The sequence below is a fragment of the Bubalus kerabau genome, chromosome 14, assembly GCF_029407905.1.
Source record: "Bubalus kerabau isolate K-KA32 ecotype Philippines breed swamp buffalo chromosome 14, PCC_UOA_SB_1v2, whole genome shotgun sequence".
In the NCBI taxonomy this organism is placed as follows: Eukaryota; Metazoa; Chordata; class Mammalia; order Artiodactyla; family Bovidae; genus Bubalus; species Bubalus kerabau.
Genome location: NC_073637.1, coordinates 75801371 through 75825350, shown reverse-complemented (window position 1 = coordinate 75825350; position 23980 = coordinate 75801371). Strand labels below are relative to the sequence as shown.

Sequence of the window (23980 nt, the reverse complement as noted above, 5' to 3'; positions counted from 1 at the left end):
GGCCAGTGTCCTGTGTTTTTGACATCCTGAGCTCCCGTGGGGTTCACCCTAGGAAGTGGCTGCAGCCACTTGCTGAGGGCTCTTAGGACACACGCTGGAGGGCTGCAAATTGTGCATGACTGTGACATTCTTGTTTACTGATGTGGCAGAAAATACTTCATTTCTCAGCCATTTCATTTAGATTAAAAACTAGAAATAGCAAACTATCAAACTTCCTCTCAGGAAAGCAGAAGGTAGAGTCCTGGGGCCCATGGTATGGATGAGATAAAGAGAATTAAGTCAGAAAGGCAATGATTTCAGCCTGCAGTCTTAGCTTATGTTAGAACAAGCCTTACTAGTGGAAGGACAAATCAAGTGAAAATTATCAGTTCCTAAAACCTATAGCAAGAAGCTGTGAGATGGTTATAAGGAGAGAAATGAGAAACAGTCTCAAGGAGAAAGAGGGCTGGAAAATAAAACATACACAACCACATGCTTCTTTCCTAAAACTAATACTTGCCTGTGTGTCTTATTACATGCCACAAACCATTCACAAGTAGTCTTTATCTGCCTATTTTACAGAAGAAATACTAAAACTCAGAGATTATAAATCACTTGCCCAAGATTATTAAATGAAAATAGAAATTACAATCAGAGACGTCTCCTGTAGTTTGTAGTGATGATTATCCACATTAGAAAGACCAGGCTCAAAGGACCAAAGCTACAGAGAAAGAGTCTGCCCCCACATTTTGTTTTGTTTTTTTTTACCCCCAGATTTTTAAGCAGCAATTTTAGGATGTTCCATTTGACTGATAATAGCCAAATTTGCATTGAAAAATCATTGAAGTAAGGAAGTAAAAACCCAAGCGATTTCATGTAGATTATTTATTGCTACAAAAACAACTTGCTTGATACTTGATGGTTACAGGCTGAACGGATCTTGCTTTTTGTCCAGGAAATGAAAAACTGAAGGAGTGCAAATTTGCCAGGCAGGGAACAACACATTAAGCTCATAAAATGAAAAAAAGAAACCAACTGTGAGAAATTTTTTAGAGTTTTTTTTTTTTTTTTTTTTTTTTACCCCTGAGCAATCTTCTTTAGGTCTACATCCTGGTCTAATGATAAATGTTTATACCTTGTTGTCATCTATTTTGCTTACTGACACCCTGAGGCTGACTACTAAAATGCTCTGAAATCTTTTATTCTCAGCCATAGTTAAAGCACTCAGGCATTTGAGCTACCTTTCAGAACCATTTTCAGATTCTACAGTCACCAAAGAAACCTGCCTCTGTGAATGCTATGGAGATAGAATGGGCATCTAAAGCCCGTAACTGTGAAACTGTTTCCTATCTACTAAGATTGTGCCTATAATTAGTAGATACTATCAACAAGATGGTGGAATTTAGGCCCTTTGGGCTTCCCTGGTAGCTTAGCTGGTAAGGAATCCTCCTGCAAAGCAGGAGACCCTGGTCCAATCCTGGGTCGGGAAGATCGATCAGCTGGGGAAGGGATAGGCTATCCACTGCAGTTTTCTTGGGTTTTACTGATGTCTCAGACAGTAAAGAATCCACCTGCAATGTGGAAGACCTGGGCTCAATCCCTGGATTGGGAAGATCCCCTGGAGAAGGGAATGGCTACCCACTCCCGTATTCTGGTCTGGAGAATTCTGTACAGTCCATGGGGTCACAAAGAGTGGGATACGACTGAGTGACTTTCACTTCCACATTGGGGCCTTTGGATTTACCTGGTGGCTCAATGGTAAAGAATGCACCTGCAATGCAGGAGACATGAGTTTGATCTCTGGGTCAGGAAGATCCCCTGGAGAAGGAAATGACAACCCACTCTACTATTCTTGCCTGGGAAATCCTATGGACAGAGGATCTTGGTGGGCTACAGTCCGTGGATTTGCAGAGTCAGACATGACTTAGCAACTGAGCAAGCACATGCACACTGGGGCCTATGTAGTTAAGGAACTCCAGGAATCAATGACTAAAAAGTCAGGATTTAGCTTTATTAAAAAATAAAAAGATCTTAATTAAACCAGACACAATAGGAGAAATGTCTGATTCTACTTACATGAGGAACCCAGAATAGGAAAACTCAGGGAGACAGAAAGTATGGTAGCTATCAGAGTCTGGGTGGGTAGAGGAGAGATGGGGAATTATTGAATTCAAAAATAATGAATTCAAATGTATTCAAATAAATGAATACAGAGTTCTGGTTGGAAAGATGAAAAAAACCTGAAGATGGATATTGGTAATGTGAATGTACATTTTTGCTCTTCATTGCATGCTTACAAATGGTTAAAATGGTAAGTTTCCTGTATATTTTATTTACCACAATAAAAAATTCTTAAGGCACAACAGTAATGCAATAATACCTGAGAAATGAAATATTTCCTGCCATATCAGCAAACAAGGATGTCCTCATCAGTGGTTGCAGTCCTCCAATGTGAGTCCTAAGGGCACTCAGGAAGAAGTACCTGCGACCTAGCAGCCATCAGGACTGCAGCCACTTCCCACAGTGAGCTCCAACGGGGCCAAAATGTGAAAAAAACACAACAGGATTGTGGCCCAGGATAGCTGAAGTGCATATAATAGGAATGGCTTCAGTGAGCCCAGACTCTTGCATCTTCCCGCAGATAGAAAAGCACTCAATTTCTTGAGATATCTGATTTTAATTAACAATAATTTTGATGTTCAGACTACCTGCCCTTTGTCGCAAAACTTCTATATAACCTGGCTCCTACCCTCACCTCCTTGGAGCAGTTCTCTCAAAGTTACTTGAGATGCTGTCTCTTGGGCTTGACGTCCTAAAAATCCCCACCGAATAAAACCTCTCAACTTTTAGATTGTGACTATTTTTTAAGTCGACATAAAAATGTATGGTGTTGACAGTTGCATGGGACAATGTGCTAAATGCTTTTCACCCATTCTCGTAGATGACTCTTTAAGTACTAGAGAATGAAACATAAAAACTTAAGTCATCTATCTGGACTTCACACAGATAGTAAATGGTATAGGAGGCTTTGAACCTGGGCCTGTTTACAAAGCTCATGCTATATATGAGACTTCAGAGAACTTTTATAAGTTTTTATAAAACTTTTATATTAGATGTATATTTCCATATCAAACCAAAGGCAAGGTTTAAATAAATAAAAACACTGAAGCTCAGTGTTGTAACTCTGACAATTGGTTTTATTCTCAGGTGATGCTTTTTCAACTCTCCTTCATTTACAAAACCTCACACACACAACAAAAGCACCCATCTTTCTGACAGTATAGCGTAGAATTCTGACAGTAAGATGGAGGAGAGGCAGAATGCATTTCCTCTTTCCCTTTGTTTCCGACTATTGTTTCTGATTATAGTGATGGCCTCTTTTATGATTTCAAGAATGGACTTCTCACTTTGATTTTGCCCTCATATTACACTCTGCTCTCAAAACCATTCCCATCTCTACCTGGATAATCCAGCAGGGGCCCAACCTCCACCTAGAGGTGGGTAAATAACTGCAGCAGAGACAGAATCACTTTGAAGGAGTGTTGACTTTGTTACTACTTAAGAAAAACCTGCCTGAAGATGAGGCCAGTACTTAGAAAACCAGAACCGAGAAATGGAGAGAGTTGTCTTGACACTGTTTTTAAAATGTCTGGCTTTTGTTCCAGGAATGCCTGGCACACAATGAGTACTGGGTTATATTTTCCATGAAGTAACATTTTCTGACCAACATATGAGAACTCCAAGATCTTGATTTCTAAAATATGGCACTGAACACAGTCTCTTTTTAACCCACTTCTCCCATTCATTCAATCACTAAATATTTATTATGTAGAAGGTGAGACAACTTGATCACATGCCGTAGTCTATGGTGAAGGTAGCATCAGAAACATTCACAGTATATTATAGGCCACAAGGGAAGCAACTCTTTCTCTGTGGGAAGAGAATTCCAGGTAAGGATGGAAGGTACAAGCTCTCAGGGGGTTATGCTGGGTGGGTTCAAGGATATCATGGACACCAGTGTGGACTGTCTCATTTTTTGCCTGCCTTTCTGCTGTGAAGGCTGTTAGGCAGGCAATGTGTCCTTTAGTTTACCTTTTCCCTTTCTTCCTTGGAGAGGTCTCTTTCATGCCTAAGGCTAAAAACAGGTGGCCCTTAACACAATCTTCCATCTGAATCTTTCCACACAACCCCAGACAAGCATTTTCAATTGCTTTCCCTGGCATCTCATGTGAATCACATACCCAGTTGTTCAGTTGCTCAGTTGTGTTGTGACCCCATGGACTATAGCCCGCCAGGTTCCTCTGTCCATGGGATTTTCTGGGCAAGATAACTGGAGTGGGTTGCCATTTTCTTCTCCAGGGGATCTTCCAGACCCAGGGATTGAACCTGTGTCTCCTGCATCACAGGTGGATTCTTTTACTGCTGAGCCATTGGGGAAGCCCAACAAAGAATACAACACCCTCAGCACTGAATTCACAGTTCCTGCAGCAACAAATTTATAAAGTTCCAAGGATGGCACCCACCAAGGTTCTAAACCAGAGTAACATGTGTAATTGGGCAATCATTCTCTGGCCATTGCAACCAAGGGGAAATTTTATTTTCCTTTTTGAGTCACCTGCAACATTTACCTTTACCTGAAAAGGTGTACTGAGGTAAAATCAGGAAAACCACAAACTGAAGCATGGATGAGCTTCCATGCTTAATGCATTGTGAGTAAATGATTTTAAACACTGTGAAAACACTGGAGTGGAAGTGTTTATGCATCACTACACTTTGATTTAAACCAGTTAGGATTGCTAGTTGTGTTCCTCTGTGCTGTTTCTAAGGGGCCCAGGGATTCTAAACTATTCAGTTTAGAATATTTCATCCTGGCATTGAAGTGATGTGAAGTCCCAAAATTCACTTCAGTTCTGTGCAAGGGCTTCTAAACAGCCCAAGTTTTTCCTTATTAAGACAGCATTCCTACTCTCTCCATATTTTTTAACTTTTTATTTTATATTGGAGCATAGTTGATATGGTGATAGCTTCACCTGTATAGCAAAGTGGTTTAACTATACATATACATGTATCTGGGCTTCCTTGGTGGCTCAGATGGTAAAAAATCCTCCCCAAATGTGGGAGACCCAGGTTCAATCCCTGTGTTGGGAAGATCTCCTGGAGGAAGGCATGGCAACCCACTCCAGTATTTTTGCCTGGAGAATCCCCATGGACAGAGGAGCCTGGCGGGCTACAGTCCATGGGGTCACAAAGAGTTGGACATGACTGAGCGACTAATACATCTATCTATTCTTTTTCATTCCAATGAAACCAGTTTTCATTCCAATCCCAAAGAGTCAATGCCAAAGAATGTTCAAAATAACCACATAATTATACTCATTTCCCATTCTAGCAAGGTAATGCCCCAAATCCTTCAAGCTAGGCTTCAACAGTACATGAACTGAGAACTTCCAGATGTACAAGCTGAATTTAGAAAAGGCAGAGGAACCAGAGATCAAATTGCCAACATCCATTGGGTTATAGAGAAAGCAAGGGAATTCCAGAAAAACATTGGACTTCTGCTTCATTGACTATGCTAAACCCTTTGACTGTGTGGAGCAAACAAACTGAGGAAAATTCTTAAAGAGGTGGGAATACCAAACCACCATATCTGCCTTCTGAGAAACCTGTAAGCAGGACAAGAAGCCATAGTTAGAAATGGACATGAAACAATGGACAGGTTCAAAACTGGGAAAGGAGTATGTCAAAGCTGTTTACTGTCACCTTGTTTATTTAAATTATATGCAGATTCAGTTCATTCACTCAGTCGTGTCCAACTCTTTGTGACCCCATGGACTGCAGCACACCAGGCTTCCCTGTCCTTCACCAACTCCCAGAGCTTACTCAAACTCATGTCCATTGAGTAGGTGATGCCATCCAACCATTTCATCCTCTGTCGTCCCCTTCTCCTCCGGCCTTCAATCTTTTCCAGCATCAGGGTCTCTTCCTGATGAGTCAGTTCTTTGCATCAGGTGGTCAAAATATTGGAGTTTCAGCTTCAACATCAGTCCTTTCAATGAACACCCAGGACTGATCTCCTTTAGGATGGACTGGTTGGATCTCCTTGCAGTCCAAGGGACTCTCAAGAGCCTTCTCCAACACCACAGTTCAAAAGCATCAATTCTTTGGCGCTCAGCTTTCTTTATAGTCCAACTCTCACATCCATACATGACTACTGGAAAAACCATAGCTTTGACTAGACAGACCTTTGTTGGTAAAGTAATGTCTCTGCTTTTTAATATGCTGTCTGGGTTGGTCATAGCTTTTCTTCCAATGAGCAAACATCTTTTAATTTCATGGCTGATTATATGCAGATTATATACAGATTACACCATGCAAAATGCTGGGCTGGATGAATGACAAGCTGGAATCAAGACTACTGGGAGAAATATCAACAACCTCAGATATGCAGATGATACCACTCTAATGGCAGAAAGTGAAGAACTAGAGAGCCTCTTAAGGGCAAAAGAGGAGACTGAAAAAGTTGGCTTAAAACTCAACATTCAAAAAACTATCATGGCATATGGTGCCATTACTTCATGCAAATAGACGGGAAGAAAGTGCAAACAGTGACGGATTTCTTTTTTCTTGGGCTCCAAAATCACCGTGGATGGTGACTATAGCCATGAAATTAAAAGACGCTTGCTCCTTGGAAGAAAAGCTATGACAAACCTAGACAGAATATTAAAAATAGAGACATCACTTGCCCAACAAAGGTCTGTCTAGTCAAAGCTATGGTTTTTCCAGTAGCCATGTATGGATGTGAGAGTTGGACCATAACGAATGTTGAGCACTGAAGAACTGATGCTTTTGAACTGTGGTGCTTGAGAAGACTCTCAGAGTCCCTTGGACAGCAAGGAGATCAAATGAGTTAATCCTAAAGGAAATCAACCCTGAATATTCATTGGAAGGACTGATGCTGAAACTGAAGCTCCAATACTTTGGCCACTTGATGTGAACAGCTGACTCACTGGAAAAGACCCTGATGCTGGGAAAGATTGTAGTGGGGAGGAGAAGAGGGAGACAGAGGATGAGATGGTTGGATGGCATCACTGAGTCAATGGACATCAGTTTGAGCAAACTCTGGGAGACAGTGAAGGACAGGGAAGCCTGGTGTGCTGCAGTTCATGCGATCGCAAAGAGCTGGACACAGCTTAGTGATTGAACAAATACACTGAAAAAACAGTGGAAAACTACTTCCAGCTTTGGTCAACTTGGGAACAGGACTGTAAGAAATGAGTATGAAACAGACCATGTCTCAAAACATTTCTACTGAAAATGGCTTTATAACTATGAAAGGCAGAATAAACAAATCCACTCAAGGTTTCTACTTTATGGTGGTTATGAGTTTTATGCCATCCTAGGATAAAAATACTTTATTAAAATACACTAGTCTAAATGTATACCTACTTTTAGAATTATGTAATTCTCAAATTTCTCCTTTTTTTTGGTTCAGTATATATTCTACTCACTCTTTTCTATCCCACTTCATGCATATTTTGTAATTTTTAAGCCTTTCAAACAGCAGGTTAACCCACTTTTAAGCTTAGTCACTTTTAAGGCAGTAATATCACTTAATTTGGATAATCAACTTCATTGAAACATGACAATTACTAAATACAAATTTACCATATATACACCATTTTAACACTACCACACCTATAACGGTTTCCCTAAAAATGTTCAATATTTAACTCATAATACAGTTAGTATTAAGATATGTTTTCCCCACACTCTTGAGTTCGGATAGGCAGCCTCAACCAAGGAAGGTGACCATGGCAGAAAGTACTGTACAGCCTTGCATAACGAATACACACACACTGCCAACATATTTATTCAATGAGTGCTCCACTGTATCACCACAGCTGAAGGCAGCTTGCAATGTGTGGTAGCCTATTTGTGCTCTAGCAAGCAATTCTGATCTAAAATGTCTAGGAAAAATGTACATACAACAGTACGGGATCAGCTCTTGATGAAAGTGAAAGAGGAGAGTGAAAAAGTTGGCTTAAAGCTCAACATTCAGAAAACGAAGATCATGGCATCCGGTCCCATCACTTCATGGCAAACAGATGGGGAAACAGTGTCAGACTTTATTTTTCTGGGCTCCAAAATCACTGCAGATGGTGACTGCAGCCATGAAATTAAAAGACACTTACTCCTTGGAAGGAAAGCTATGACCAACCTAGACAGCATATTAAAAAGTAGAGACATTACTTTGCCAACAAATGTCCGTCTTGTCAAGGCTATGGTTTTTCCAGTGGTCATGTATGGATGTGAGAGTTGGACTATAAAGAAAGCTGAATGTCGAAGAATTGGTGCGTTTGAACTGTGGTGTTGGAGAAGACTCTTGAGAGTCCCTTGGACTGCAAGGAGATCCAAACAGTCCATCCTAAAGGAGATCAGTCCTGGGTGTTCATTGGTAGGACTGATGTTGAAGCTGAAACTCCAATACTTTGGCCACCTGATGTGAAGAGCTGACTCATTGGAAAAGACCCTGATGCTGGGAAAGATTGAGGGCAGGAGGAGAAGGGGACAACAGAGGATGAGATGGTTGGATGGCATCACTGACTCGATGGACATGGGTTTGGGTGAACTCCGGGAGTTGGTGATTGACAGGGAGGCCTGGCATGCTATGGTTCATGAGGTCGCAGAGTCGGACACGACTGAGCAACCGAACTGAACAAACCAACAAGGACAATGTCATTCCAAGTACTAAGAAGAAAGTTTTATGGTGGCTGGAACGGGCCCTTAGGAAATAGTCATAGAAACAGGGTAGACATCAATAGGAAATTAAGACTGGTAAAAGTCGTTTAACATTATGAAAGGCATCATAAAGCTTTCTATAGCCTGGGCAAATGACTAACTGTTATTTGACTGGCAGGCAGCATTTCATGATTTGGGGATGTCAGAAAAAAAACACACTGAAGATTGAGTGCCAATGTAAGACACCAAAATCATTTCTCCACAGGGCCTCTGTCATAACCATAACCACCCTCATCTAGGGTCAATTATGAGCATTATCACTTTTAGAAACATGTCCACCATTCCTCCTAAATTGCTCCCTCCCCTTGCAAATGACCCTAAATTCATTAAATTATAGAGGGGAAGTAAGAGAAGAGAAAAGGAAAATAAAACATAACCTTTATTTTCTCAGGCACACAAGTGATTTAGGATACCAATTATCAAGAGATTTTACTGATTTACCTTTAGAATTGTCTATTTTAAACCTTCAGCTACCTTAGAAAATAGTTTACAGCAATCACTTTGCCATTCGGAAGTACCAAGTTATAATTCAGTTGCTGAATCAGTTAACAGTTTACGTTCAAAATATGCGAGGTTATTGGAATTCCTTAGTTTTAAATATCCTGTGGAACAAGTATTCCACTTAAGTTTTTCAGGTTAAAGACATGACCATTAAAAAAGTATATCCTAAGCAGTTTATTATTAACAGAATCAGCAATGTAAAATTTAAAAACCAACTAGTGTTACTCTGACTACCATTCTGGTACACTAAGTGGCTTGTGTTTGAAACAAAATTCCATCACTTAAGTCAATAACTTAGTATCATTATTCCTGAGGTCCTCATTAAACCTCTCTTTTTCTCTGCACATGGTGACTGGTTTTGAACAGCATGGATTTACCATGTACCTCAGAATTTACCTGTATCAACCTGGCATATACTTAGCAACTTTCAGCATTCTAAAGACAGTCCTACAACTGTAGATGTACATAAGCCACAGCACCTTTCCTAAGAATAGCTCCAATTGGCATTGCACATTAACAAACGCATACTGGTATATGCTAATAGCCTCCACCACTTAGCTCAGTTACAGCAATGGTAAATAAGAGTAGATACTGAATTATATAGCTTCTCAAGGAAGGAAATGCTTTATAGTCATAAGCTTGATCTAATCATGGGAAAGTCTTCGTAGAAAGTTTTGCAACTGGTTACAAAGTACATACAAGGAGAGTATGGCTGGCTCTGAACAAATCCACAAACTCACTTCTGAACATCAACTCAAAATATACATTCTAACGACAGAGATTTGGTTCTATTATTTTCACAAACCAAAGTATAGATTTCAAGTTATTTCACAAATCACATGATCAAATGAAAATGGACATGAAAACATGTAGTAAATTATTATGTACATGTTTTTAAAAGGGGAAGTTGCTGTTTAAAAATAATTCACAAGATAAAACTTGGCAAAGAGTAAGCAAAATCATTAATAATAAACCAGAAAATGTGGAAAACTAAGAAAAAGGTCCAAAGAATTAAAAACAGCACATATCTTTCAAAAGGTTTGAAACAAGTGTATTGCGTGCTTTTAAAAATAAGCATAAAGCAACTTTAACTGTACTTTAAATGATTTGAGAATCCAAATCTTAAATGATTTGAGAAATAAAAAAATCCAATATATATATTATTTATATATATGTAAATATATATATTTAAGAAATCCAATATATAATATATATATTAATATATACTCTATGACTGGAGGCAATATTAGGGCAACATAAAAAGGATCCTATAGAAATTTCTTGCTGCCAGAAAACTGGCATGTGGGGTTAAAGATGGAATGAATATAACATTGTATATGTTTTGTCAATACAGCATGTTTTGTACAATTTATAGACAGCACATATATTAATAAAAAAACAGCAACCAAATGCAGCTATCAAATAGCATGACTATAAGGGATAACAGTTTATGTGGAGGCTGGAAATGATGAACAAAAGGAAAACTGCAGTTTTAGATTAATGCTTTAAAAATAGTACATCCATACTATTTTAAGTAAAAATGGATGATTTTATTATATAAAATCATGTTGGAAGAATATAGAAAAATTACTTCTCTTTTACCTTTACATATTTAAGTACTAAGCAAAATGCAACAGTTGGAAAAACTCATGACAAACTACCAAAAGTTTTTCATTTGGCAAAATCATTCAAGTTACAAAATGCCAAAGTAAATAAATGCACTTCAAAATACATGAAGTGTAATACAAGTGTATGAAAGTAGTGATCTTAAATTATTAATTTCTTTATAAAAAAAACTAAACAAACAGAAAGCACAAGGTAAATACTTTCAAGTTAGACAAGAATAAATCAAATCATTGTTTATTAGGATAATTAAACTAAAATAATTATTAAAGAAACTAAACAATTAATTAGGATTTAAAAAAAGAATAACATTTCAATGGTATTTTTCTATCAATAAAAGAAGGAAAGATTTGTAGGTCAGTTGACTGCTATAGACCCAGGTCCCTATAAAATCATCTGGACTATACCAAAAGAACTTGGTATAGACATAAAAACAAACTTCACTGCTATTCAAAGGTGAGAAAACTTATTCATTATGAAGGAAAGGGAAATAATTATACCTGCAACAGGGCAGAAATTTATATACTAAAATGATTAAATGTATCTGTAGCATAAAATTAAAATAATTGCTTCTAAATAATTCTTTTGCACTTTAGTAAATCAGGGTAAAGATTTTACCCTAATGAAAAGGCAAATGGGAGGTCTCTGATAAGGTGGCACCTTCATAGCTAAAAAACAGATACATACCAGAAAATCTGCATTCATATTGATAATCTCCACTGTAAAATAAACTAATCATTAAGATCACAATTAAGCTTCTTTAAAAATATAAGGTGATAAATGAATGTCATATGAATCATATACCAAATTATTATATTCTATACACATAAGTACTATTAATAAATACACTCAATTCATTCTACAGGAAAAAGAACTGAGACTTAATTTCACATTTCAGAATTCCTGAGTCTTATCAGAGGAAAACAAGTACCAAAAAACAAACAAAATAAGCCTACTCTATAGTAGGGCAAATATATAATACAAATCTGGGCATCAAGATAACATTACTTACAGTTTTAAAGCTGAAGACTATGGGGACAAATATATATGTACTTCAACAGAATTATAAACCTGATTTTAAAGCTTAATTTTTTAGATAGGCATTTTGATCAAACAAGGCCACCAGAGTGACATCTTCAGTGATTGCAAGCCCACCACTTTAAAGGAATAACATCTTTATTTCAAAGCCTAATAATGAATACAAAAAGAAAAGAAGTTTATTTTAATAAAATTTTCAGTAAGACTGTAATAGGACAGCCCTTTGATGGAAGACCTAAGGAGGCTAAAGCCAATGACGTGAAATTAGAACACAAGTTCTAATTTGAGCCACTACGCATTAAATAATTTCCCTTTCGCTTTGCATATTACACAGCAAAAATAAAAAAAGGTATCTTAAGAGCACTTCAGTCCCACAATGTAGGATTTAAACTTGGGTGTATAGGTGTAACAATTTGATCCTTGCAAAAATACATTTAAACAAAAGTTCATGTCTGTTTTCTAACTAGCAAGGAAAAGGAAAGCAAAGTGGTTCCAACTAAAACATTAAAAAAAACACAACAAGACATCATTTATCCTTTCTGGAAACACTACAAAAGCAAAGAACATCCAATAATATTATACATTTAAAATTACATACTTTTACTCATTTTTATAAGCAGGAAAGACACATACAACTATTCATAATCTTTATAAATGAAGACACTAAACAGAAAAATATTTGGATTATTTTTCTGTTCATAAGTACTCATAAAGAAAATAATGACAAAAAAAAAACAAAAACAAAAACCCCAAAACCTAAAGTGCAGACTTACAGGCCACTAAGGGCATAATAAATGATAAAGAGCTGCAGCCAAAGGTGCATCGACATTTACACTTACATATCCAGAAAATGATTCCTGTTTTTAAAAACTGTGCAATTTAAAAACTAGTCATTTGTGTGTGTGTGTGTGCGCGTCTGTGTGTGTGTGTGTGTGTGCCATAAGACAATTAAAACTTGCATCCCTGCCCAGCAGTAAGGGAACTGCTAGATCTTGGACAGCACACTAGGCTCTTGATAATTACACATTTCATTAGAATTATACAATATTGATTCCATCTCCAGAAAATGTTAGGGTCCTCTTGTAGAATGAAGAGCCACTGATATTTGGTTGATTGCCTTTAACCAGAGAGGTTTTCAGTTCCATTTCGCAAGCTACAATAGCTGCATTCAATTCCACTTGAGCTCGATGAACTACATAAAACATGAGGCCTATACTTATAATAATCTGTGAATAAAAATAAAAATTACAGTTAACAATATTTTACATAGTAAAAAGGGAGAACTTTCTAAGCCAATAAATGTTGTCTTAGAAATATTGCAAACAGGATATTTATAATAATCTGTGAATAAAAATAAAACATTACAGTTAGCAATGTTTTACATAGTAAAAAGGCAGAACATTTCCAAGCCAATAAATATCATCAGAAATGTTTCAAACAGGACAGTTTTCAAATACAGTAAGGTAACATTTTTAAATAGTTTACACAAAGTGTCATTTATTTCTTGTCTGCTGGGTGTGGAGGGCCAAAATCTACAAGGTGTTCATAACAGTGTCAGGTTAACACAAAGCAAGCATATATCCCTTTTAGTCCATATTAAATGATGTTTGTTTGATGTCAAGCTTCTTTCTTTGTATCAAAAAGTTTCCTTCAAGGAATAAAAAAATATATATATTTCTACAATAAAGTTGGCTAAACTTTGTTAATGTAATTAATGTAGTATTACTTCTGTGCAAAACTATAAATGTCTGTAGGTATTTTTAAGTTGACTTAGAAACACTACCATTTGCAAATGACCTACCTGGTGCAGCTGAAATGAAAAATATTAAAATGCTTGAAAAATGAAATGCCAATAAGCTTTAAAAGAAATTAACAAGAGACTGTGAACATGAAATTGTCTACACTTTTCAAAATAAAAACACAGGAACATGGTAAGGGGGAAAATTCCAATAAAAGGAACAGAAAAAGCACCAAGGCTCTAGTCTCAGTTCAGCCGCTCACTTAGTGACCTGATTTCAAGTAAGCGCCTTGAAACCACGTGGGCTTCTCCCGCTGTCCAGAAGTTGTACTCCCTCTGTACTTAAACATTCTACAGACAATTCAGCTCAATGACTGTCTAAGCAGTCTACATCTTCTAAATGACATTTATTCCAAAGTTCATTTGTAAAGCAGTTCTTCAGGGTTTGGAGCAAAATATTCTCAGTAGATGTTTAATGTTTCAGCATGCTTTCAAAAGCTGCTTTAAGCATAGTGATCCTGAAATACAATACTGTTTCAATTAAGCCTACCTATATTTTTATGGGAGAAATACTCCAGGTACAAATGCTGAGGGTAGAGGTGAAGGTGGTGACCTACCTCACACTGATGGTGAGGTAGCTTAAGGAGATGAAGGAACCTGGAACTTGTACAATGGATGTACATTAAGTGAGTACACACGCAATACAATTCTAAGCAAAGTAGTTATTTTATCTTATTTTTTATGCTACAGGCGACAAAGATAATTAATTTTCACCCATAGTTAACATTTTTCTCTCTTTAATGTTATTATAGCTGATTTACAGTGTCATGTTAGTTTCAGGTGTCTACTCATTCTCTTTTAGATTCTTTTCTCACGTAGGTTATCACAGAATACTGAGTAGTTTCCTGTGCTGTACAGTAGGTCCTTGGCTGGTTCTCTACCTTATGTAGAGCAGTGTTTGTGTGTTCATCCCAAGCTCCTGATTTATCCTCTACTCATCTCCTCTTTTGTAACTGTAAGTTTGTTTTCAATGTCTGTAAGTCTGTTTCCGTTTTGTAAATACGTTTATTTGTATCTTTTTTTAAAAATTAAATTCCACATAGGAATATCAGAGAAGGCAATGGCACCCCACTCCAGTACTCTTGCCTGGAAAATCCCATGGACCGAGGAGCCTGGTGGGCTGCTGCCCATGGGGTTGCTAAGAGTCGGACACGACTGAGCGACTTCACTTTCACTCTTCACTTTCATGTATTGGAGAAGGAAATGGCAACCCACTCCAGTGTTCTTGCCTGGAGAATCCCAGGGACGGGGGAGCCTGGTGGGCCACGGTCCATGGGGTCGCACAGAGTCAGACGTGATGGAAGCGACTTAGCACGCATGCTGTTCTGTGTAGTGGCTGTACCAATTTACATTCCCAGCAACACTGCAGAAGGATTCCCTTCAAATCAGTTATTTTAAACATAGGCCTTTAAATCTTGTCATTGTTCTCTAGTATGTTATCTCTCTGGAAAATATAAGTTATACTTATTGAACACCCTAAGTCTGATACTATGTGGATGGTAATACCATAAAAAGAGATGAAAAAATGTTAGTTAGTTACCTAGTTGGGAGAAGGTGTGAATGAGATGCTAAGTTCTGCTCTGGATATGCTGAATTTGAGGTGCCAATTAGATATCCAAAGCAATTCTGTGAAAAGGTCTAAAGGTATGGAAAGAAGACTAAGCTGAAGATGCATATTAGGGAGTCCTCACAATGTCCTTAATAATAGTAGCCACTATAGTAACTGCATTTGCCAAGAAGAAAAGTTTTCAGAGTGAGACTAAAAAGCTTTGGCTAGAGTCTTGAGGAGGACCAAGTTAGGAGTAAAAGGAGGAGGTGCTGATAAATGAGCCAGGAAAACAGTGAAAAAGCTCAAGATAGTGGTGTCAAAGAAGCTAAGAGAAGAAAACGTTTTTAAAAAGCATAGTCGTGAGTCTTAGCTTGCTAAGATGAGAACTGGAAAGTGTATCTGATTTACAGAAGGTTAGTGATGAAAGCTTGAGGGAAGGATTTGGCAAGGCCATAGAAAGTAAGTTTAGAACTAGTGAGAGAATTTTTCAGGTTCCCCCACAAGGGTGAATTGGCTACATCTTTACATGGGATTTTCTCCAGATGTCTTTCTGGAGCCCAGGGGTTGGAAATTTATACTGACTCTTCCTAACAGCCCAGTGAAGTGTTAAAATAATACAAAACCAAACATTTTTACAAAGTTTCCCTACTAAAACAAAAGAATCAAACATAAGTAGAAAGACAGCCTTATACAAGAAAGTGATTTCTTCCACTGTTAACTGAAAAGCAGGCCAAGAGTATAAGCAGAACAAAAGGTTAGGAGATTTCATAGCTGTAAATTGAGGGGTTTCCCATTTGAAGGCTTTGGATTTTTCTGTTAAGCAAGAAAGGTAATCTGTTGTGAACGAAGAAGGAAGTTGGGGCAGAAGGAAGAATTTGTGAGGGGAGTGAGGATAAGTTTGAAAGTCATAAGGAAAATGGGGAAATGGGAAGACGAAGGGAACAGAATATACAGCAGTGTTGAGATACCAGCTAAAGGCTTGCAGCCATGAATTAAATATCACCAGTCTGCTTAGATGCATTACTTCCCCAAAAGAGCAGGTGCAAGAGCAGATCAAAACTTGGATTTATCCAGGATTGGGTTTTGGTTGATGAATACACACAAAAATATATGGAAAAGACTAAGTTGACAAACCATGGAATCTATGTTGGATTTCAGTACAATGAAGAGTTGTGCCTTCCTCTGAATATCTATGTGGTACTGCTCTAATGTTAATGGACACTCTGGATTCTCTTTCGGTGGCTTAGGTGGCTATATTGGGAGGCAAATTTATGGCTTACTTCTACCAAATATGAGGAAGCTTATGATACTAACCCCTTCATGGATCATAGCTCTGTCATGGCAAAGGGGCTTGTGTAACTCAATAAAGCTATGAGCCATGCCATGCAGGGCCTCTCAAGATGATGGATGACAGTGAAGAGTACTACCTGATGGTCCACTGGAGCAGGAAATAGCAAACCACTCCAGGATTCTTGCCAGGAGAACCCCATAAACAATATGAAAAGACAAAAAGATATGAAATGAAAGATGAGCTCCCCGGGTTTGAAGGTGTCCAGTATGCTACTGGGGAAGAGTAAAGGGCAATGAAATAGCTCCAGAAAGACTTAAGAGGCTGGCCAAAGCAGAAACGATGCTCAGCTGTGGATGTGTCTGGTGGTGAAAGTAAAGTCCAACACAATAAAGAACAATAGTGCACAGGAACTTCGAATGTTTTTTGACCCTGTGAACTGTAGCCCATCAAGCTCCTCTGTGCATGGAAGTTTTCAGGCAAGAATCCTGCAGTAGGCCATTCCCTTCTCCAGGAGACCTACTTCACCCAAGGATTAAGCCTGGGTTGCATGCACTGCAGGCAGATTTTTTTTTGTTCTATTGTGGGCAAGAATCCCTTAGAAGACATGAAGTAGCCCTCATAGTCAACAAAATAGTCCAAAATGCAGTACTGCGGTGCAGTTTCAAAAACAACAGAATTGTCTCAGTTTGTTTCCAAGACAAACCATTCAACATCACAGCAATCAAAGTTTATGCCCCAATCACTGAGGCTGAAGAAGCTGAAGTTGACCAGTTCTATGAACACCTACAACACCTTCTAGAATTAACACTAAAAAAGATGTCCTTTTCATCATAAGGGATTAGAATGCAAAAGCAGAAAGTCAAGACATATTTGAAGAAACAGGCAAGGTTGGCCTTGGAGTACAAAATGAAGTAGGACAAAGGTGAACAGAGTTCTGTGAAGAGAACTCGCTGGTCACAGCACACACACTTTCCACAACCCAAAAGACAATTCTACATTTGGACATCATGAGACGGTCAATACCAGAATCAGACTAAATATGTTTTTTGTAGCCAAAGATGCAGAAGCTCTATACAGTCAGCAAAAACAGGACCTGGAGCTGACTGTGGCTCAGATCATGAGTTCCTTATTGCAAAACTCAGGGTTGAATTGAAGAAAAGTAGAGAAAACCACTAGGCCATTCAAGTATGACCTAAATCAAATCCCTCATGATTATATACTGGTGGTAGTGAATAGATTCAAGGCATCAGATCTGGCAGACAGAGTGCTTGAAGAACTATGGACAGAGGTTGGTGACACTGTATAGGAGGCAGTATCCAAAACCATCCCAAAGAAAAAGAAATGCAAGAAGGCAAAGTGGTTGTCTGGGGAGGCTTTACAAATTGCTGAAGAAAGAAGAGAAGCAAAAGCAAAAGGAGAAAGGGAAAGATATACCCATCTGAATGCAGAGTTCCAGATAATAGCAGGGAGAGATAATGAAATCACTTAGTCATGTCCGACTCTTTGTCAACCCCATGCACCAGGCTCCTCCATCCATGGGATTCTTCAGGCAAGAGTACCAGAGTGGGGTGCCATTTCCTTCTCCAGGGGATATTCCCGACCCAGGGATTGAACCCAGGTCTCCCCACCTTGCAGGCAGACGCTTTACCCTCTGAGCCACCAGGGAAGCCAGCAGGAGAGTTAAGACCCCTTTAAATGAAGAGTGCAAAGAAACAGAGGGAAATAACAGCATCAGAAAGACTAGAGATCTCTTCAGGAAAACTGGAGATATCCAGGGAACATTTCATGCAAAGATGGACACAATAAAGGACAAAAATGGTAAGGACCTAACAAAAGCAGAAGAAATTAAGAAGAGGTGGCAAGAATACACAGAATTAGACAAAAAAGGTCTTAATGACTTGGATAACCATGATGGTGTGATCACTCACCTAGAGCCAGACATCCTGGAATATGAAGTCAAGTAAGCCTTAGGAAGCACTACTATGAACAGTCTACTGGAGGTGACGGAATTCCAGCTGAATGATTTAAAATCCTGAAAGGTTTTAGACTAAGTGCTGTTCAAGTGTTGCACTCAATATGTCAGCAAATTTTGAAAACTCAGCAGTGGCTACTCTCAGGACTGGAAAAGGTCAGTTTTCATTCCAATCCCGAGGAAGGGCAATGCCAGACAGTGTTCTAGCTACTGTACAATTGTGTTTATGTCACAGGACAGCAAGGTTATGCTCAAAATCCTTCACCGTAGGCTAAAGCAGTACATGAACTGAAAACTTCCAGATGTATAAGCTGGGTTTCGAAGAGGCAGAGGAACCAGAGATCAAATTGCCAACATTCACTGGATCATGGAGAAAGCAAGGGAGGAGCTCCAGAGATAGGTTTATTTCTGCTTCACTGACTATGCTAAAGCCTTTGATTGTGTGGCTCAGAACAAACCATGGAAAATTCTTAAAGAGATGGGAGTACCAGACTACCTTACTCATTTCCTGTGAAACCTATATGTGGGTCAAGAAGCAACAATGAGATCTCCTGCGTGAGCATAAAAAATCACAACTATGTTTTGAACAATCATTGACAAAAGGATGCTGGAATCCCTCAAAGAAAGGTACCCCAGGTCCAACGGAGAAGCTGTAACGAGATGGTAGGAGGGGCACAATCACAATGAAATCAAACTCCCACAACCACCAGGCAGATGACCCTCAAACTGGAGAACAATAATACCAAAGAAGTTCCCACAAAGCCGTGAAAGTTCTAGGCCCAGATCAGGATTCCCAGCCTGGGCATCTGGGAAATGGACTAGGAGATGCCAGGGAATCTGACATTGAAGGCCTGTGGGATCTGACTGCAGGACTTCCACAGGACTGGGGAAGCAGACTCGGCTCTTGGAGGGCACAAACAAAACCTTGTGTTCACCAGGACCAAGGACAAAGGAGCAGTGACCCTACAAGACACTGAGCCAGACCTACCCGGGAGTATCTGAGGTCTCCTGAGGTGGGGGTCGGCAGGGGCTCACTGTGGGGATGAGGGCACTGGCGGCGGCAGTCATGAGAGGTGCTCCTTGGTAGCGTTAAGTCCTCTTGGAAGTCACCATTAGCCCTACCACAGACCCTGCAGACTCCAGGGCTGGGTCACCTTGGGCCAAACAACTAACAGGGAGGGAGTACAGCCTCACTCACGAGCAGACAACTGTATTAAAGGTTTACTGAGCAGGCTCTGCCCACCAGAGCAAGACCCAGATTTCCTACAGCCAGTCCCTCCCATAAGGAAGTTTGCAGAATCCTCTTAACCTCATCCACCAAAGGGCAGACTGAGGAAGCAAGAATTACAGTCCTGCAGGTACAGAATGAGAAACACAATCATAGAAAGCTAATTAAAATGAAAAGAATTAGGATTACATCCCAGAGGAAGGAACAAGATAAATTCCCAGAAAACAGCTGAATGAAGTGGAGTTAGGCAACCTTACAGAAAAAGAATTCAGGAATAGTGATAATGAGGATGATCCAGGATCTCAGAAAAGAATGGAGAAAATGCAAGGAATGTTTACCAAAGACCTAGAAGAACTCAAGAACAAACACAGAGATGAATAATACACTAGAAGGATTCAATAGCAGAATAACTGATGCAGAAGAACAGATAAGTGATGTTGAGGACAGAATGGTGGAAATCTTGCTGCAAAAAAGAATATAGAAAAAATAATAAAAAGAAATGATGACAGGCTAGCCTAAGAGACCTCTGGGACATTAAACATACCAACATTCACATTATAGGTGTTCCACAAGGAGAAGAGAAAGATAAAGGACCAGAGAAAATATCTGAAGAGATAACAGTGGAAAACTTCCCTAACATGGGAAAGGAAATAGTCAACAAAATCGAGGAAGCACAGAGTTCCAGGCAGGATAAACCCAAGGAGGAACACATGAAGACACATAGTAATCAAAAATTAAAGATAAAGATAAAATATTAAAAGCTATAAGGGAAAAATAATAAATAATATACAAGGGAACTCCTGTAAGGTTATCAGTTGATTTCTCAAAAGAAATTCTACAAGCCAGAAGGGAATGATACAATATATTCAAAGTGATGAAAGGGAAGAACCTACAACCCAGAATACTCTACCCAGAAAGACTCTCATTCAGATCTAATAGAGAAATCAAAAGCTTTTCAGACAAAAGTTAAGAGAATTCAGCAACACTAAACCAGCTTTACAACAAATGCTAAAGAACTTCTTTAGTCAGGAAACACAAGAGAATGAAAAGACTTAGGAAAAATAAACCCAAAATCAATTAAGAAAATGGTAATAGGGTCATACATATCAATAATTACCTTAATGTAAATGGACTAAATGCACCAACCAAAAGACATAAACCAGCTGGGTAGATAAAAAAACAAGACCCAATATATACAGCTGTCTACAAGAGACCCACCTCAGATCTAGGAACGCTTACAAACTGAAAGTAAGGAGATGAGAAGAAAGTATTCTACGGTAATGGAAATCTTAAGAAAGCTGGTGTAGCAATACTCATATCAGACAAAACATACTTTATAAAAAGATGGTTATAAGAGACAAAGGACATTACATAATGATCAAGGGTTCAATCCAAGAAGATTTAACAATTATAAATACCTATATATGTACCCGGAGAAGGCAATGGCACCCCACTCCAGTAATTTTGCCTAGAAAATCCCATGGACAGAGGAGCCTGGTAGGCTGCAGTTCATGGGGTCGCTAGAGTCGGATACAACTGAGCGACTTCACTTTCACTTTTTGCTTTCATGCATTGGAGAAGGAAATGGCAACCCACTCCAGTGTTCTTGCCTGGAGAATCCCAGGGACGGGGGAGCCTGGTGGGCTTCCATCTATGGGGTCGCACAGAGTTGGACACGACTGAAGTGACGCAGCAGCATATATGTACCCAACATAGGATCACCTCAATATGTAAGGCAAATATTAACAACCATAAGGGGAGACACTAACAGTAACACAATCATAGTGCAGGACTTTAATAACCCACTTTCATCAATGGACTGATCATCTGGACAGAAAACTAACAAGGAATCAAAGGGCTTAACTGACACTTCAGATGAGCTGGGCTTTTTTTGATCTTTATAGAGCATTCCATCCCAAAGCAGCAGACTACACATTTTTCTCAAGTGCACAGGCATATTCTCCAGGACTGATCACAAGCTGGGCCACAGGGCAAGTGTTAGTAAATTTAAGAAAATAAAAATCAAGCATCTTGTCTGATCAAAATGCTGAGACTAGAAATAAACTATATAAAAAAAATCTAAAAAAACAAAACACATGGCAGCTAAACAATATGCTACAAAACAACCAAAGGATCACCAAAGAAATCAAAGTGGAAATAAAAAATACCTAGAGACAAATGAAAACAAAAGCATAACATTTCAATACTTATGGGAAGCAGCAAAAGCCATTCTAAGAGAGAAGTTTATAGCAATACAATCTTACCTCCAGAAACAAGAAAAATCTCAAGTAAACTATGTAACATTACACCTAAAACAACCAGAGAAAGAAAAAACAAAATCTAAAGTTACTAGAAGTAAAAAAATCATAAAGATTAGAACAGAAATAGATGAAATAGAGAAAAAGAAAACTGCAAAGATCAATGAAACTAAAAGCTGGTTCTTTGAAAAAATAAACAAAATTGATAAACTTTTAGTCAGATTCATCAAGAAAAAAAGGGAGTTGACTCAAATCAATAAAATAAGAAATGAAAAAGGAGAAGTTACAACTGATTCCATAGAAAAGCAAGTGTCACAAGAAACTACTATGGGCCAATAAATTGGACAATCTGGAAGAAACAGACAAATTCTCAGAAAGGCACAATCTCCCTAGAATGAACCTGGGAGAAACAGAAAATATGAACAGACTAATCACAAGTGCTAAAATTGAAACTGTGATTAAAAACCTCCCAAAAAACCAAAAGTCCAGGACCTGACAGCTTCACAGATGAATTTTACCAAACATTTAGAGAAGAGTTGACACCTACCCTTCTGAAACTGTTCCAAACAACTGCAGAGGAAGGAAAACTTCCAAACTCATTTTGTGAGGCCACCATCACCCTGATACCAAAAGCAGACAAAGATACCTTCAAAAAAAGAAATTTACAGGCTTGTATCACTGTTGAATATAGATGCAAAAATCCTCAACAAGATAATAGCAATCCATATTAAACAATACATTAAAATACATGATCAAGTGGGATTCATCCCAGGGATGCAAGGATTTTTCAACATCTTCAAATCGATCAATGTGATTCGCCATATCAACAAACTGAAAAGTGAAAAACATACGATCCTCTCAATAGATGCAGAAAAGCTTCTGAAAAAATTCAGCACTCATTTATGTAAAAATTCTACAGAAAGTGGGCACAGAGGGTACATACCTCAACATAATAAAGGTCATATATGAGAAACTGATAGCTAGCATCATATTCAATGGTGGAAAGCTGAAAGCATTCCCTCTACGATCAGGAACAACAGAAGGATGTCCAGTACTGCCACATTCATTCAACACAGTTTTGGAAGTCTTAGCTACAGCAATCAAAGAGGAAAAAGAAGTAAAGGGAATCCAAATTGGAAAAGAAGTTTGACCCCAAATAGTCAAAGCAATCTTGAGAAAGAAAAACAGCTAGAGGAATCAGGCTCCCTGACTTAAGACTGTATTACAAAGCTACAATAATCAAAACAGTATGGTACTGGCTCAAAACTAGAAATATCAATCAGAGGAACAAGACAGAAAATCCAGAAAGGAGAGAGTCTGGCACGCTGCAGTCCATGGGGTAGAAAACAGCTGGATATGACTTAGCTACTGAACAACAAGAACAACATGATACTGTACTCTTTCAACCTTAACATGTGCTTCATTCTTTTTTTATTCCCCCCATGCTAATTTTCCCTTCAAGATGACATCTTTCTCCTCTCCATTTTCTTTTAAACTTTTTATTTTATACTGAAGTACAGCTGATTGACAATGTTGTGGTAGTTTCAGGAAGACAGCAAAGGGACTCTGCCATACATATCCATGTATCCACTCTCCCCCAAACTCCCCTCCGATCCAGGCTGCCACAAAATCCTGAGCAGAGTTCCCTGTTCAGAGTTCTATATTTCTTTAAGCTAAACTTAATACTCCCTGAAATAAACTATAAATAACATCAATGTATCAAATCGAGACATAAATATGCCTTCACATTTTCTTTGTGGTGGTTGCTTTTTGTAAATGTCTGGGCTAAGAAACGTGTTTGTTTTTTTTTTCCTTTTGTTTTGTATCCTAAGCTTAAGTTTTCCAACTCAAGCTAAAGGGTAAGAAATCCCTTAGAAAAAAGAAGATCCTATATTTTAAGAAGTACCACTGACAAATGCATGAACTATTTTGTTCTATTACAAT

The 23980-nt window shown here is 38.5% G+C and overlaps 1 protein-coding gene across 2 annotated transcripts in view; it reads right to left on the bottom strand.

Moving 5' to 3' along the window:
* Positions 1 to 12060: 12060 nt before the first annotated feature.
* The window catches only part of TMEM64 (transmembrane protein 64), a 35640-nt gene continuing 23720 nt past the window's right edge, over positions 12061 to 23980 (bottom strand). Inside the window, exons 3-4 of one of the 2 annotated variants that reach the window (XM_055546703.1) lie at positions 22584 to 22682; positions 12061 to 13166 (exon numbers count right to left, since the gene is read on the bottom strand). In XM_055546703.1, coding sequence (XP_055402678.1) covers positions 12978 to 13166; positions 22584 to 22682 — 288 coding nt within the window. In that variant the 3' untranslated portion in view covers positions 12061 to 12977. The remainder of the gene's footprint in view (positions 13167 to 22583; positions 22683 to 23980) is intronic. The other variant, XM_055546704.1, reaches the window with a different exon arrangement.